This window comes from Aspergillus steynii (genome assembly GCF_002849105.1).
Source record: "Aspergillus steynii IBT 23096 chromosome Unknown P170scaffold_11, whole genome shotgun sequence".
Lineage (NCBI taxonomy): Eukaryota > Fungi > Ascomycota > Eurotiomycetes > Eurotiales > Aspergillaceae > Aspergillus > Aspergillus steynii.
Window position 1 is genome coordinate 1,105,300 of NW_020194408.1, and position 13,262 is coordinate 1,118,561.

The window sequence follows — 13,262 nt, forward strand, 5'->3', positions numbered from 1 at the left end:
TCGATTAGGCTGAATGGAAACATCCTGCGGGGAAGAGACGCAGATCAGCGAGATTTCAATTGTCATACGAGTGTGAAGTTCTAGTGAATTTAGGCCTGCGGATGTCGTGTATTTCGGCTATTTCCTGGGTATGGTAGTTTTATGTCTGGCTATGTACAATTAAATTGCATATCGGAATTCCCGGTTCTGTCGATCCGTCAGATCCAAGAATTCGTGGTTCTCTGGCACCACGTAGGCGTCTCCCAGGGCGGCCTTCTCCTGGTCTCGCTTGCGGTTCTCGCGGATGAACATCCATCGGATGAGGCAGAGGTCCACAGTAACGAGGAAGTACAAGATCACGATGGAAATCTTAGCTGGCAGATATTGAGGCGCATCACTCGGGGCAAAGGTTTGAGGCGAAATGATGTTGCCCACTGTGTATGCCACGGTCTGGATGCAAGAGACAGTGATCTTCTTTGTCGAGCCGGCCACGTTCGTGCTGGTCAATCCGAGAATCGTCGTCCACCCGATGGGGATCCCTCCGGAAAGATAGTATCCGACCAGGGCCGGGGCCTTGTCGGTAGTAGCCATCAGAATGGCACCCACTATCGATGGAATGTGACCGATAATACACCAGAGAAGGCGCTGTTCCATCCTCATGGCAAGATACGTCAGTCCAATGAGAGCCACGACCTCGTATGCGCCCAATGGCGTCACCAGCAGCAAACTCTGGGTCGACGAGTATCCCATGCCGGTGACGAGAATGTTTCCGAAGCTGGTGGCGATGGAGTTGGGGATGTTGGCCGCGAACACCCAGAACGAGTACATCCACGTCTGCGGGTCTCGAAACGCCTCGTAGACCTGCTCCTTCTTGAAGACGGTGCTGCCGATGCCTTGTTCATTGCCACGCAAACGCTCGGCGTGCATAGCCTTTTCTTCGGGCGACAGGAACCAGGCCGTGACGGGCGAGTCTGGCAGGATGAAGAAGAAGATAATGCCGATGATCGCGGTGAACAAGCCCAGAATGAGAAAGATGACCTGCCAGCCGCGCAGCGCAGCCGACGGATCGCCGCCGATGTGGACGGCCACTCCATATGCGATATAACCTCCAAACATCTGTGCGAAACCACACATCGAGAACCACAGACCGACCCGGAATGCCTGTTCCTCCTTGCGATACCACTGCGAGGTAAAGACCACCCAAGCCGGCACAACTGCGGCCTCGGCAGCGCCCAACAGCGCCCGACAGACCATCAACGAAGCGAACGATTTGCACGCGGCCATGCAAGCCAGGATCGCGCCCCATACCGTCACGTTGAAGGCCACGTATCGAGCCAAGGGGAACGCTTGGATGAGTCTCATGGTGGGGAATTGCAGGGCCAGCTGACCGAAGAAGAAAATACTCGAGACCCAGTTGAATTGGTTCCCATGCAGGTTTGTTGATTCGCGAACGCCTGTCACGCTGGCATAGGACACGGCGATCTTGTCGAGGTATTGTAAGAAGTACACGATGCAGATCAGCGGCATCACGTACAGATCGATCTTGCGAACCAGACGCGCCGACGCTTCAGGGTCCAGAGGCCCACCGAGGGCCCCATTTCCCAGCAGCTCGAGTGCAGCATCTCCAGTAGATGGGCTAGTTTGGTTTGTTTTGCTGGCGGGTTGTTTTTCGCTTGCCCCGGTGGGCGACTGATCAGCAGCGTCTGGGGCCATTGTTTTGTAGAGAATGGAATTTGAAACGGATGTCATTCAAAGGAAATCGGTAAATTCGGCGGTTTAAAAAAAATCTGAGTTCTTGGCTGGCGATAAGACGCTATCGTGAGATGAGCCATGATGGAGTCAAATCACGCCATCCCCGTCGCTCCCCGCCTGTCTTTCTCAGTTTCTGCCGTTTGGGTCGAAAAGGCATCCGAAGTTGCTAGTCTTGGAGGAGGTTTCATTATCTCCAATGGCAAGCAAAAAGTGATCGGGGTAAGTGATGTAAAATGTTCATCGACGTGGGAAATCCTCGGAACTAGAGGTGAAGGGATGCAAGTGGGATCAAAACAAACGGGAGAAAGTGAGGAAGACGAAGAAGTTGGGAAAGTTCACCTGACACGCCGGCAGCCTCAGGCATCCGCCTTGGAAATGGTAACTATGGGAGAATCATTTCAATTGATTTTTTTTATGAAGCCTATAAAGGTGCCGCCTCATCTGATGTTGCACCAGGCGATTGGAACCATGTCGGTCGGCTCTTGCCCTCGTTTTCATCTACCAGCACCACGCCTTTCGCCCATACCTTGCACATATCGTAATTCTGCGCCTCCTCGTCCCCATACGCCACCACCGCCGGCTGTACCACTAGCAAAACCCTTTTACCATCCAGTCTCTCGTCATCCTCGCTGAGGTGTTGCAGCGGATGCGCCGTCATGGCGGGATTGCCCGTGCGGAAGCGCTTGAGGCCATGGAGGTTGTGGAATTTCATGAACGCCCGCTGCGTCCACAGCGAAAGAGCCAGCTCTCCCGCACTATGATATAGGCTGTACACTTCCTGATTCCGCTTGACCAGCTCGGCTTCTGTCCGTGGTGTCCGCAGGAGTGCCTGCACCGGTCCGTTGAGAAAGTCCACCGCCAGTTCGCTCGTCACTTCGCGGACTCGCTGAGCCAGCAGGCTCTCCTCGTTGGGGGTGGATGGGGGAGCTGACAGCACTCGTAGTGTCTGTGAGCGCCACACGTGGGCTTCAGATGGATTGACTGCTTCATGTTAGCTTTGATTCGATTGACCCGGACAAACGATCTTACCCTCTAACATGGTCGAGTACATTGCCTTCAGCATCCGTGACGTGGGCAGTCCACCGGTAGAATCCTCGGCGAATGCGAAGAAAGGATTCATGAATGCCGTTGCGTAAACATCCTTGGATAGCAATGCCTGTGTCAGCAGCGCTGGCATGCGGTGCAGCACGATCGGCGTTGCGCGAATCAACGTGTTCCAGTCAGTTTCGGCGCAAAACCCTTCCAATTCCTCGAGGATGATACTCTTCTCCTCGCCGTCTAGGTGGTCCAGGTCGCTGATGTCGGTGACGCTGTTTTTGATGGCCCACGATCGCATGCGCTGCTCCAACATGGATAGATCCTCGCGCACCTGGGGCGTCGACTTGGTCGTCCACAACTTTTTCCCCGATGTCGACGAGCGATCGGACTTCGGGTGACCGGGGCTGCTGCGGGCCTGCGACTGCAGTCGTTTGCGGTCCTTATCCATCTCCGTGATCCCCGTGGCCAGATTCACCAGATGGCTCTCCAGGAGCTTAATCCGGGCATCTTTGGTCTGGATCTCCCTCTTGTACGAGGCGCGCATGGTCTCGGCCGCATTATCCTGGCCAAAATTGAACGGTCGCTTGTCGGGGTTGAATGGCAATGAGATGCTTTGCGACGCCTTGGTCTTGCCAGTCGGGGTGATCGCCATCGAAACTGCTCTCGGTTTCAGGTACCGGGGGTCCTCATGATTTAATTCAAAGTCTGGTACGATGTGCAGCGGCTGTTGCGGCGGCTGCTTCGGCGGCTGCTTCGGTGGTTCATCTTTTTCGCCGACCGTTTTTCGCTAGTCCGACCGATGCGTTAGAGAAGCTTTTTGAAGAAGTGGCGACAGACGTTTTAACATACCCTGCGCAGAGAGCCGAGGAACGACGGTTTGGAGGATTTGCGCGTCGGACGTCTCGCGAGCGACGGATTCGAATCGGTGGTTGTTTCACAGCTCGTCGGAAGGGCAAAGGGGGTGACGGGAATCTGCAAGCGAACGTTGATTGTTAATATTTATTAATAAATCACCGTCTCCACCGGGGGTTATTCCGTGTTTCGAAAGGCAATCAATCATGCCACTCGCTCGGACTTGCCTACCTTCTCGTCATTCCCGTCGTACACGGGGAACGCAGCCACCTGGGCCATGTCTTTGGAGATGCTGTCCTGTCGCGACCGGTACATGCTGGAGCTGTAGGTCAACACGGCGGAGGAAGGAGGGTTTTGAACCGGAGGCTGTGCCATTGCGACCATCTAGACCGTCTGGCGATTAATTAGGATATTAGCAAAGTCCGTAGATGTCCGTAGGCGTGACCCGCACGCGCCAAAAGGGGGAAATTAAACAGAATCCCACGAGTGAACGCCTTGGAGGGAGCCAGGCGAACTATATAATCGTCACTAATCTCCGCCAAACAGTTTGATGGATCCTGCGACGCGACGGCGTCGGGCGTCACGGTTGGGGCCGATCCAGTCCGGCCCCATTGTTCCTGGCGGCCTGCGTTAGGCTTCATTTCACGACGGTGGATCCAGACAGGGGTCGACAGGAGAAGGGAAACGTTTGGCCCCTCGGGTTTACGAGGGCTCGGCTGGGTCACTTTGGATCGCGGTTTGATCGTGGTTTGACCGCGGGTTGGACTGTTTCACCGGGGAGGTTCATCCGCAGGGAGTGTCGGTGCGGTGGAGCTGGTCGACAGGAGAGGAATCATTCATCATTAATCATGAATAAGGACAAAGTGTCAGTCCCCTGGTGGCAGGGCTGTCCCACCAGCCCGGAATCTGGCATATGCAGTGATCGTTTTGCATTCATCCTGGTGCATCAGAACTTTGCTCTGACGAGGATCGGCCTGGCCCCCAAAGGCGACGTGGCATGGATCAATGCCATCCAGATCCAATCCCGGGGAACAATGCGTTGGTGTCGGTCTTTTTCAGCCGCAGCGACCGGTTGGGCTGACGGTGGGACAAGGGGTCTTGTCATCATTTTGTTCGCTAGAGTTGTCTGGGGTGTAGGAGGAAGATGGGGTCCCTTCGGGTCGGGGATTGATTGGATGGCTCCGTCGGTGGCCTAAATGCGAATCTCGCTTCTGCATACACTCGGTGGAAGTCTTTGGCATTGAATCTGAAGTAATTCTGTGGTAGAAAGGAACTTGCATGATGGCGATTGGTTTCTGGAGCATTTCATACGGTCGCACGGTCGCATAGGCTTGTCATCTACAAACTGGAAAACCCTCGTCTACCGCTGCACTTTACTAATTAACAAATCAAATGAAATGACCCTCAATGGATCAGTGCATTCTCTTCCACGCTACACAAAGCACAGGTCCATAATCGGTCGCAGCTTAGATAAAAAAAAAACACAGAAAAATCATAAAGGTCGTTGAGAAAGAGGACTAAACCCCAAAGCCATGTCAGGCAAGAATTCAACAAACAAGAGATCATTCAACCCATCAGTGAGGACCAAGACAAACGCGCATGTTCCAGCAAAGGTCCTTAGGACAGCAATCAGTGTGGTACCTGCAACGACGACGGCACTTGTTGCCACTCTTGTTTGCCGCGGTCTTGACCAGACCCAACAAGGTGTCCTGCTCGAAGGGAGTCACGTCCATGTTGTCGGCAGTCTCAGCATCGGTCTCATCGACCTCAGTCTCGCCGGAACCGTCAACGGGAGCAGGAGTGGGAATGGGGCCATTACTGGTATCAGCAAGCTCATCACCCGAGCCGCGGCGACGCAAATCATCAGGAGGATAGCAGAACGTATTGATGCAGTGCTGACGACGGTTGCAATCACGGTTTTCCCAACATCTGCCAGTCTAGAGTAGGAAACGTCAGTTCTCACTTGAGGTGGAGGGGAGGGATGGGTTCTTACCTTGAGGGTACAGTGGCCATGAGAACAGACCTCATTCGAGGAACAATCAGTGTTGTTGACACATGGAGCCTTGAGCTGGATGTCGGGGACAACCTCAGCCTCATCAGAGCCAGTGGAATCATCGGAGTCACGACGATCATTCCGGGAATGAGGGAAGCAGTGAGTGTCAGAGCACACCATGTACTTGGGACAGTCTTTGTCCTTCAGGCATCTACCTTCCTAGGGTGGGGTTCAGTACAGGTCTCTGGTGTGAGGTATGGGGCACTTACATTGAGGGTGCAACGCCCTTTCTTAGAGCAATGCTCACTGGAGGGACACTCCCAGTTGTACTTGCAAGGCTGGCCAGGGTACAAAACATTGGCAACTTCGGAAGTGGAGTCAATAGAACCAGAGGCCTCTGTGATGATAGAAGGGAGGGAGGTTACTGATTAGTGAGGGTCTATAGGAGGATGGGATGGGATGGGCATACCTTTGTCAGGGTCAGGAATGGCGACCGCAGTCACCAAGGCGACCAGCAGGCCCAAGAACAGAAGGTACAGCTTCATTGTGAGAGGCTACGCACAGATAGGAAATAGTTAGATGTGTGGGTAAGGAAGTAGATGAGAGAAAGGACAGATGATGGAGAGTGAGAGAGGGTGAAGAGGAAAGAGGGAGAGGGGAACAAAGAGAGGGATTTTTATAGGGAGGCACTCGATTCGGTCTCGTGATGCTGGGGGTTCCAATGTTTCCAGGTTTGTTGGAGGCGAGATCAATGGGACAGGGCATTCATCGTACAAAATTCACGCGCTGCTCCTCTTCATTGGACCGGAACAAGTCTAGACCAGACAGGTCTCACATTCATCGTAGGTAAACCGGGACATTCCTGGACAATGTATGTCCAGTATCTTCATGACCATCCCTTTGCTATGGAACAAACTCACTGCGAAGGAATTAGGATGGCTACTGTTCAGCAAGCCTTGACCATAGCCATAATCTTCACAGAGGCTGACCCCCGAAGCACCTCCATGGTTCCGATATGCTGTGTGAAGCTACTCACTGGAACGAAGTCCATAGTATCATGAACCATCCATCAGCTTAATTACCTAGTAGAGGCCTTCAGCCCAGTACCCTAAGACAGTTTACTATACATTATACAGCTCTCATACCTACTGATATTTTGTATAATACTCTGTGAAGGAAGTCTCCATGATTTGAGCTGGATCGCTTGCATGAGGGTCACGAGACTAGACATGACACTGGGCCGCAATCAAACACCTGCAGACGCGTTCATTGTTCAGCAGTGCAGCTTACCATCGTGAGATCCTTCCCTCTATGACAGTCCATCATTGGATTTGAAATCTTGTTCCCTGAAGATCAATCAATCGTGAAGCAGCGGTTTTACAGTTAGATCTGGCTTTCCTGAAGGATACTCGTCTCTTCAGCGAGAAATTGGCAGGTTGATCGATTCTCTCCTGACAGTTCTGTCTGGCTGTCACGATATCTAATTTTCTTCATTTGACTGACTGGTTGTATTTCAAACAGCTACTGAACAACCTACAATCAGCTTCTCTTAAATCAATTCCACAAGCGAGTTCCCTCTGAGGGTGGCAATCCTCGGAAGTCTTGACGTCGGCAGTCTTACTCTTCACACAATGGCCACGAGGGCAGGGAAATAAAGGAACATCTGGAAATACATTGCAAGACAGCTTCGAGAAGAGAGCCTTAGTAGTTTGTCTGTTTGACCTGTCAAGCTGATCCGTCAACTCGTTTCGCCGTTTCCAATGTCAAAATTAGCCCTAATTCCCCTGACTTCTGAGGCCACGCGATGCTGATCGAGCTTGCAATCGATAAACTACCTTCTCGATGCGTTTAATACTTTCCAAAGCTCCACTTTCCCTCGAACCATCAAAGATTGGTCGTGGCCACAGAGTCGTTCGCAATTCCCGAGCAAGACTCCATGCCTTCCGGGAGACCCTATAGTCTGATTGGCTTTCGGGAGAGGGTTTCTCGGGTCACGTTTATCTGTGTAGCGCTCGTGGCCAGTCTTCTGGCCTCAAGTGCACCTTTGAGCTTCCGTAGAGGTACTCTCTTCTATCTCGATATCAAATCCCTTCATGGGTAAGTTAACTGACTGTTTTCAGAATTATTTGATCCCGGTCTCCATCGCAGTATTTCGCGAGCTCTATAACCTCCCTACAAATGCCGACTCCTTGCCGGAAATAAGTACACAATACTCGCCATATTCATGAAAAGTCCTCTATAGTACAGATTCAATGTTATGCATTACTCCAGCATAATCTCGAGAGAAAAGGAACCATGCGGACACATGATCGGGTACTCGGCCCATGGAGAGCAGGGAAGAAACTATCCACCTGGAAGACGCCATTGGCCATGTTACCTGGAGAGATAACAGCGGCTTAAGAGACTAAGCAGAGTCAATGGTCTGACTCTCCGTATACACTGGCATCAACCAATGACACCGTCTCTGATTCAGCAAGTCATGACGTGCTCCCGTCGCCATCTGAACTCATCCCCTTGGCAATGAGGAGACAACATAAGCGAGATGATCTACATCGGCATCTTTCAGCCTTCTAGGCTTTCTTATCAATCGCATGGCGTCACTCGTGTGGCATATTATCCCATCATCATCCTGCCGCCCGCCCGCATGAGGGGAATGCAAATGGTGAAATATGACATGCTCCGAGGTCTAGATGGCGAACATCGCAAATCATGTCTGGACTATCGGCCTGGATCGAATGCTAACAACATGATTCGCTAAAGAAGAGCTGGCTATACGCGGGGTTATTGTCTTTCTACTCCGTTGCGGGGATATAAAAGTCCTCCTCCTCCATCTCATTCTAATCGATCAATCCAAGCCCTAATTCCAACCAGCCCGAAACCTCAACCATGGCTCCCTCTCTCACCGACACCGCGCCTGTCGTTCCCATTGTGGAAGAAAAGCTCAGCAGCAAGACCTTGCAGCGAGAGCCCATCAAGTTCAAGAGTGCCCTGGACGCCTTCAAATCATTCGACGTGACGCCCATCATTGGAAGGGAATTCCCGACTGCCAACCTCAAAGAAATCCTCCGAGCCCCCAACTCCGATGACCTCCTGCGCGACCTCGCCATCACCGGTACGTATCCAGCCAGCATCATCCATCTTCAACTAGCACTAACATATCATTCAGTCTCCCGGCGCGGCGTCGTCTTCTTCCGCAAACAAGACGAGCTCGACAACGACCTCCAAAAAGAACTCGTGCAGCGACTCGGCGAACTCTCCGGGAAACCCAGCACCTCAGGCCTGCACGTCCACCCGGTCATCAACTCCGGCCGCGAACACGGCGTCAAAGACGACGAGATCAGCGTCATCAGCTCCGCCGAGCGCCAGAAACTCTACCGCGATCGCAACGAGACCAAGCGCCAGAGTGCCCGCCGCGAATGGCACAGCGATATCACCTTCGAGCCGATCCCTAGCGACTATACCATCTTGCGCTTGACTCAGCTCCCTGAAACGGGAGGCGGTATTTCTTCTCCCTCTTTCCCTTCCCTGTCTTCCGTGCAGAAAAGCAACGCAACTAACCCTAATTCCCCGACAGACACGCTCTGGGCCTCCGGCTACGAGATCTACGACCGCATTTCCCCTCCGTACCAGAAGTTCCTCGAGTCTCTGACAGCGACCTACGCGCAGCCCGGATTCAACCGCATCGCCAAAGAGAACGACTTCGAGATCTTCACGGGGCCGCGCGGGGCGCCCGAAAACGTCGGCCACGTGCTCCAGGCCATTCACCCGGTGATCCGGACGAACCCGGTGACGGGGTGGAAGTCGGTGTTCGCGGTGGGCACGCACGTCGAGAAGATCAACGACCTGGCGGAGGAAGAGTCGCGCCATCTGCTGGACTGGTTCGTCACGCTGATTGTGGAGAACCACGACTTGCAGGCAAGGCTGAAGTGGCAGAATCCGAACGATCTGGCGATCTGGGATAATCGTAGCGTTTATCATGCGGCGACTTTCGATTATGTCAATCTTGGGCCGCGGACGGGGCATCGCGTCGTTGGGTTGGGGGAGAGGCCGTACTTTGATCCGTTGAGTACGGGGCGGCGTGAGGGTTTGGAGAGGGAGGCAGCCAAGTGATGGGCTGGTCGGTGAAGAGGGCAATCTGTATCAGTGCGAAGTAGTAACTCCAATGAGAAAGACAGTATATAGTCTATTAAACGTATAAACAGAAGCTCATGTACAAAACGCCATGCATCTAGCCAATATAATCACCCATATGTCCAGAATGTAATAGTCGCAAATCAATTCAACAATAACCATCCGACCATGCCCAGCCAGACACCGGCGAAAAGGATGGTCAGGATGGCGGCACCCGCGCGGTCACCCGAGGTGATCGGCTTCAACTGGGTCTTATCGTTGTCGTTGTCGCCGTCACCGGCATCGGGGTTGCTGGAACTGTTACCGCCGGTCTTGGAGGTCACGGGTCCGGACTTGTCGTTCTTCACCAAGGCCGAAACGATGGCGTTCGTGGCGATGATCTGCTCCTCCATACCGGTCCATCCGTCCCATTTGTTCTCGTGCCATCGGACACCGCAGGTGTTGTTGCCGCTGCCGCTGCACGATTTGGCCGCCGCTTCCGCGGAGGCCTGGATCTTGGGGAAGATCTGGTCGTAGGTCGAGGGCACGATGAGACTGATAAAGGCCAGCCAGTGGATGACCAGCCCCTTGAACAGGATTTCGTTGTCGTTGCAGACTTCGTTGGGTTCGCACAGCGTTTCCGACATGATGTTGTCGAACTTCTTGGGGAAGAAGGTCTTCATGGTGACTCCGAGCAGGCCGTCAAGGGCGTCCTTCCATTTGGCATCTTCGGTCTGCGCGGGTCAGTGTTGATCGGATTATTCGGTTAGAAGGGCAACGTACGTGATTGTACATATAGGCAGCGCCCGTCATGTAGGCGCCGTAGTTGTAGGACCATTGGTTGTTGCCCTGGGTCTTGCACCCATTGTCGATATCCGTCGAGTCGGCCACGTTCCACGTCTTGTTGTTCACCAGCGGAGAGCTGACACTCCAGTCCCAGATCTTCTCCGCCCAGTCCGAGTATGTCGAATTATCCGTGTACCGCGCCAGACGGGCCGCCAGCTGGAACAGACCGCCGTTGGAGATGGAGTTCTTCATCGCGTATCCGGCCTGGTACGGGAAGATCTGCCACCGAAGTCCACCACCACAGTTGCTCGTATCCCATCGGTCGATCTGCGTGTTGAAGACTCCCTGTGCGAGGGACAGCCACGAGTATCCGTCGTCGACGTCGGCGAACTTGATTTCGGCGGCGGTGATGGCGGCAACACCCCAGAACATTTGATCATCGTTACCCTGGACCGGTTAGTCGACGTCCTGCAAGGGTCGCAAGTTCTGCCTACCAAATAGGAACTGTAGTTGGACGGCATGTAGTCTCCCTCTCCTGCCTGGTGCTCCATTCCCTGGGAAATCAGGTCGTTGTATTGCGAATCTCCGGTGTAGTGCCAGTAGAGCAGCAGGCTCAGAAATAGGGCGCTACCTTCCCACCACTTTGTCGGGAACGCGCCGGGATTTCCACCGGGTTTGTCTCCGTCATACCAATTCAGCGATCCTTTGGCTGTCTTGCTAGCCGCATCTTTCACCGAATCTGTTATACAGAGGGTTGTTAGCCACCACGATCGTACGAGCAACGAAGAACCCCTGAATGACGTACCATCATCATTAACATCGATATCCAACGTTCGCACCACTTGCGCGATATTGATGGCTACCAGGAGGAGCCCCCAATGAAACCAGAATCTGGCCATCCTGGCAAGTTGGGTTGGATGTGTGCGTCAAAGAGATCAAGATTTGGCGGATGCGACCAGGAGAAGGGAGGAAACAACAACCGTGGAGGAAAAGGGTGGAGAGAGAGAGAGGATTGAAAGACAAAAAGGCCGCCGGATTCAAAGCAAAGGACCCAGCAACACGACAGAGCCACCAGCGCCCGCACTAGCGTATGAGCTTTGGGCGTCCCGAATTGCGATTTTATTATTAGTGACGAGTCAACCAACGGGATGACGGGTCGCGCACTTTGGGGGGCCTCGTGGTCATATTTGCTAGCCCGCCAGTAGCAGAGAAAAAAAAAAGAAAAAGAAAAAAGGGAAAAGAAACCTGGCAAGTGGTTGCGTGTCGGACCAAAGCGCATCAGACATGGTGGAGACTGTCTTTGGCCAATATTGGCCATCCAGGCGGCGTAATTTCTCAGGAACCCTCCGTCTTTACGTATGCTGTGGATCCCATCGTGGGGCTATGGGCCTCTTGGCTTCTGGAACTAAGCTTTGCCCAGGAGAAGCCGCTGGAAATAAGACTTTTTGGTGCGTACGAGGGAGCAGACATGCGTCCGTGGGCGTTAAGCGACGTCATGTTGTGCGGATTGCTCTGGTGCATGCGTCGTATTCGTTGAACGGCCCATGCTGCCTACCGTTGCAGAATAGGAGTCGCAGCGTCCGAGACTTCGGCTTCGAGGGCTGTGCAGCGAGTGGATCGACTCAAAAAGATTGACAGGATGAACCGTGGATGGCGATTTTCCTTTTTCTCGCGGACAAAAGACGGCTCGGGCCATATGGCGGCTGACTCATCGCCTTCGACTCTTTGAAGAGGCAATACAGAGCGTACGGAGTACGGAGTAGCAGTCGATGAGCAGAGCATGGAGTGCAGGATGATGGCATTCCTGTCTGTCATGAACATGGTTGGTCCACTTCTGGATCCGACATCAGCGACACTCAAATCAACCCAATCCATTCAACTCCCCCGTTGCAACGACGGAGGCATGCGGATCGGCGATGACGGTAGGACTCCTTCGTATTGGAGCCAATCCGAAGCACTGTTGTTGATTGTTCCATGTCTTCCATTATTATTATTATGGAGTATTCTGCGGCAACAGCTGATGGCAACATGGCCGGACGAGTGGATCCTGGATGCTGGAAGACCCCAAATTCCCCGGGACGGTCTCCAGCAAGCGCATGATCCCTTGCCATGCCGGATCGCACGTCGCTGAAAAGGGTCGGTCGATCTGCGACCCACAATGTCCTTCTCGGGGTCGGTTCACCATTCGCTGTGCAGCGGATTCTGTAGGAATCACGGAGTAGGGTGAAGATTACGGGCAGGATCCCGTGCGGGACTGCGGAATAGCGTGCTGACAGAAGGGATTGGCTGGATTTGGTGGGTTTGGGGTGTAAATGATGATCTGCATGCAACATACTCCGGAGTACAGTGTAGATAGAGGATTATTCCAGGTGATGCAGACTTCCGAGGGTCCTACCGAGTAAAAGGATGATGCTTCCATACTGGAGGGACAGACTGCCAAGATCTTGCGGCATGCCGACAGCCACCAATTTTACTCGTAAGTGACCGCAAATTGGCCACTGGACTTGACAATCTACGCAGTACGGATAAAAGGGCAAAGGGAGGACTAAAGAAAATTAAAATTTAACAGGTCTAAATAGATGATAGATAAAAGTTCTTATTGAAAATAACATGTTTATGAAAAAGAAAAGCAAAAGAAGAATGGGATGAACCGGGATTGAACCGGTGACCTCACGATTGCCAGAATCCTGGCTTTGAAATGACCGAGTAACTTCAGTCGTGCGCTCTCCCAACTGAGCTATCACCCCATTTG

At 53.1% G+C, this 13,262-nt stretch overlaps 5 protein-coding genes and 1 non-coding gene across 6 annotated transcripts; 1 reads left to right on the plus strand and 5 right to left on the minus strand.

Moving 5' to 3' along the window:
- Window positions 1-117: 117 nt before the first annotated feature.
- Window positions 118-2,005, minus strand: P170DRAFT_441810 (MFS allantoate transporter). Its single transcript, XM_024850405.1, has one exon. It carries the CDS (start codon window positions 1,690-1,692, stop codon window positions 160-162), a length of 1,533 nt encoding a protein of 510 aa, XP_024698725.1. The 5' UTR covers window positions 1,693-2,005; the 3' UTR covers window positions 118-159.
- A 147-nt stretch (window positions 2,006-2,152) lies between these two features.
- P170DRAFT_431366 (uncharacterized protein) lies at window positions 2,153-3,996 on the minus strand (the record flags this gene model as incomplete). Its single annotated transcript, XM_024848029.1, has 4 exons — window positions 2,153-2,712; window positions 2,761-3,556; window positions 3,619-3,741; window positions 3,853-3,996. The coding sequence occupies 4 exons, from the start codon at window positions 3,994-3,996 to the stop codon at window positions 2,153-2,155; spliced, it is 1,623 nt and encodes a 540-aa protein (XP_024698726.1).
- A 1,053-nt stretch (window positions 3,997-5,049) lies between these two features.
- Window positions 5,050-6,455, minus strand: P170DRAFT_514640 (uncharacterized protein; the record flags this gene model as incomplete). Its single annotated transcript, XM_024855232.1, has 5 exons — window positions 5,050-5,558; window positions 5,615-5,833; window positions 5,884-6,011; window positions 6,084-6,168; window positions 6,450-6,455. 5 exons carry the CDS (start codon window positions 6,453-6,455, stop codon window positions 5,196-5,198), a joined length of 801 nt encoding a protein of 266 aa, XP_024698727.1. The 3' UTR covers window positions 5,050-5,195.
- A 2,045-nt stretch (window positions 6,456-8,500) lies between these two features.
- On the plus strand, window positions 8,501-9,724 carry P170DRAFT_451436 (TauD/TfdA dioxygenase family protein; the record flags this gene model as incomplete). Its single annotated transcript, XM_024851186.1, has 3 exons — window positions 8,501-8,726; window positions 8,781-9,113; window positions 9,189-9,724. The coding sequence occupies 3 exons, from the start codon at window positions 8,501-8,503 to the stop codon at window positions 9,722-9,724; spliced, it is 1,095 nt and encodes a 364-aa protein (XP_024698728.1).
- A 102-nt stretch (window positions 9,725-9,826) lies between these two features.
- On the minus strand, window positions 9,827-11,409 carry P170DRAFT_514641 (glycoside hydrolase family 76 protein; the record flags this gene model as incomplete). The annotated part of the gene is made up of 4 exons (XM_024855233.1): window positions 9,827-10,458; window positions 10,508-10,957; window positions 11,005-11,249; window positions 11,316-11,409. 4 exons carry the CDS (start codon window positions 11,407-11,409, stop codon window positions 9,889-9,891), a joined length of 1,359 nt encoding a protein of 452 aa, XP_024698729.1. The 3' UTR covers window positions 9,827-9,888.
- A 1,742-nt stretch (window positions 11,410-13,151) lies between these two features.
- Window positions 13,152-13,257, minus strand: P170DRAFT_t215. The gene has a single exon. It is a non-coding gene; the product is annotated as a tRNA-Phe (tRNA).
- Window positions 13,258-13,262: the final 5 nt, after the last annotated feature.

Coding starts and splice junctions, on each gene's coding strand:
- P170DRAFT_441810 (XM_024850405.1), bottom strand. CDS start 1,692: ATGGCCCCAGACGCTGCTGATCAGTCGCCCACCGGGGCAAGCGAAAAA.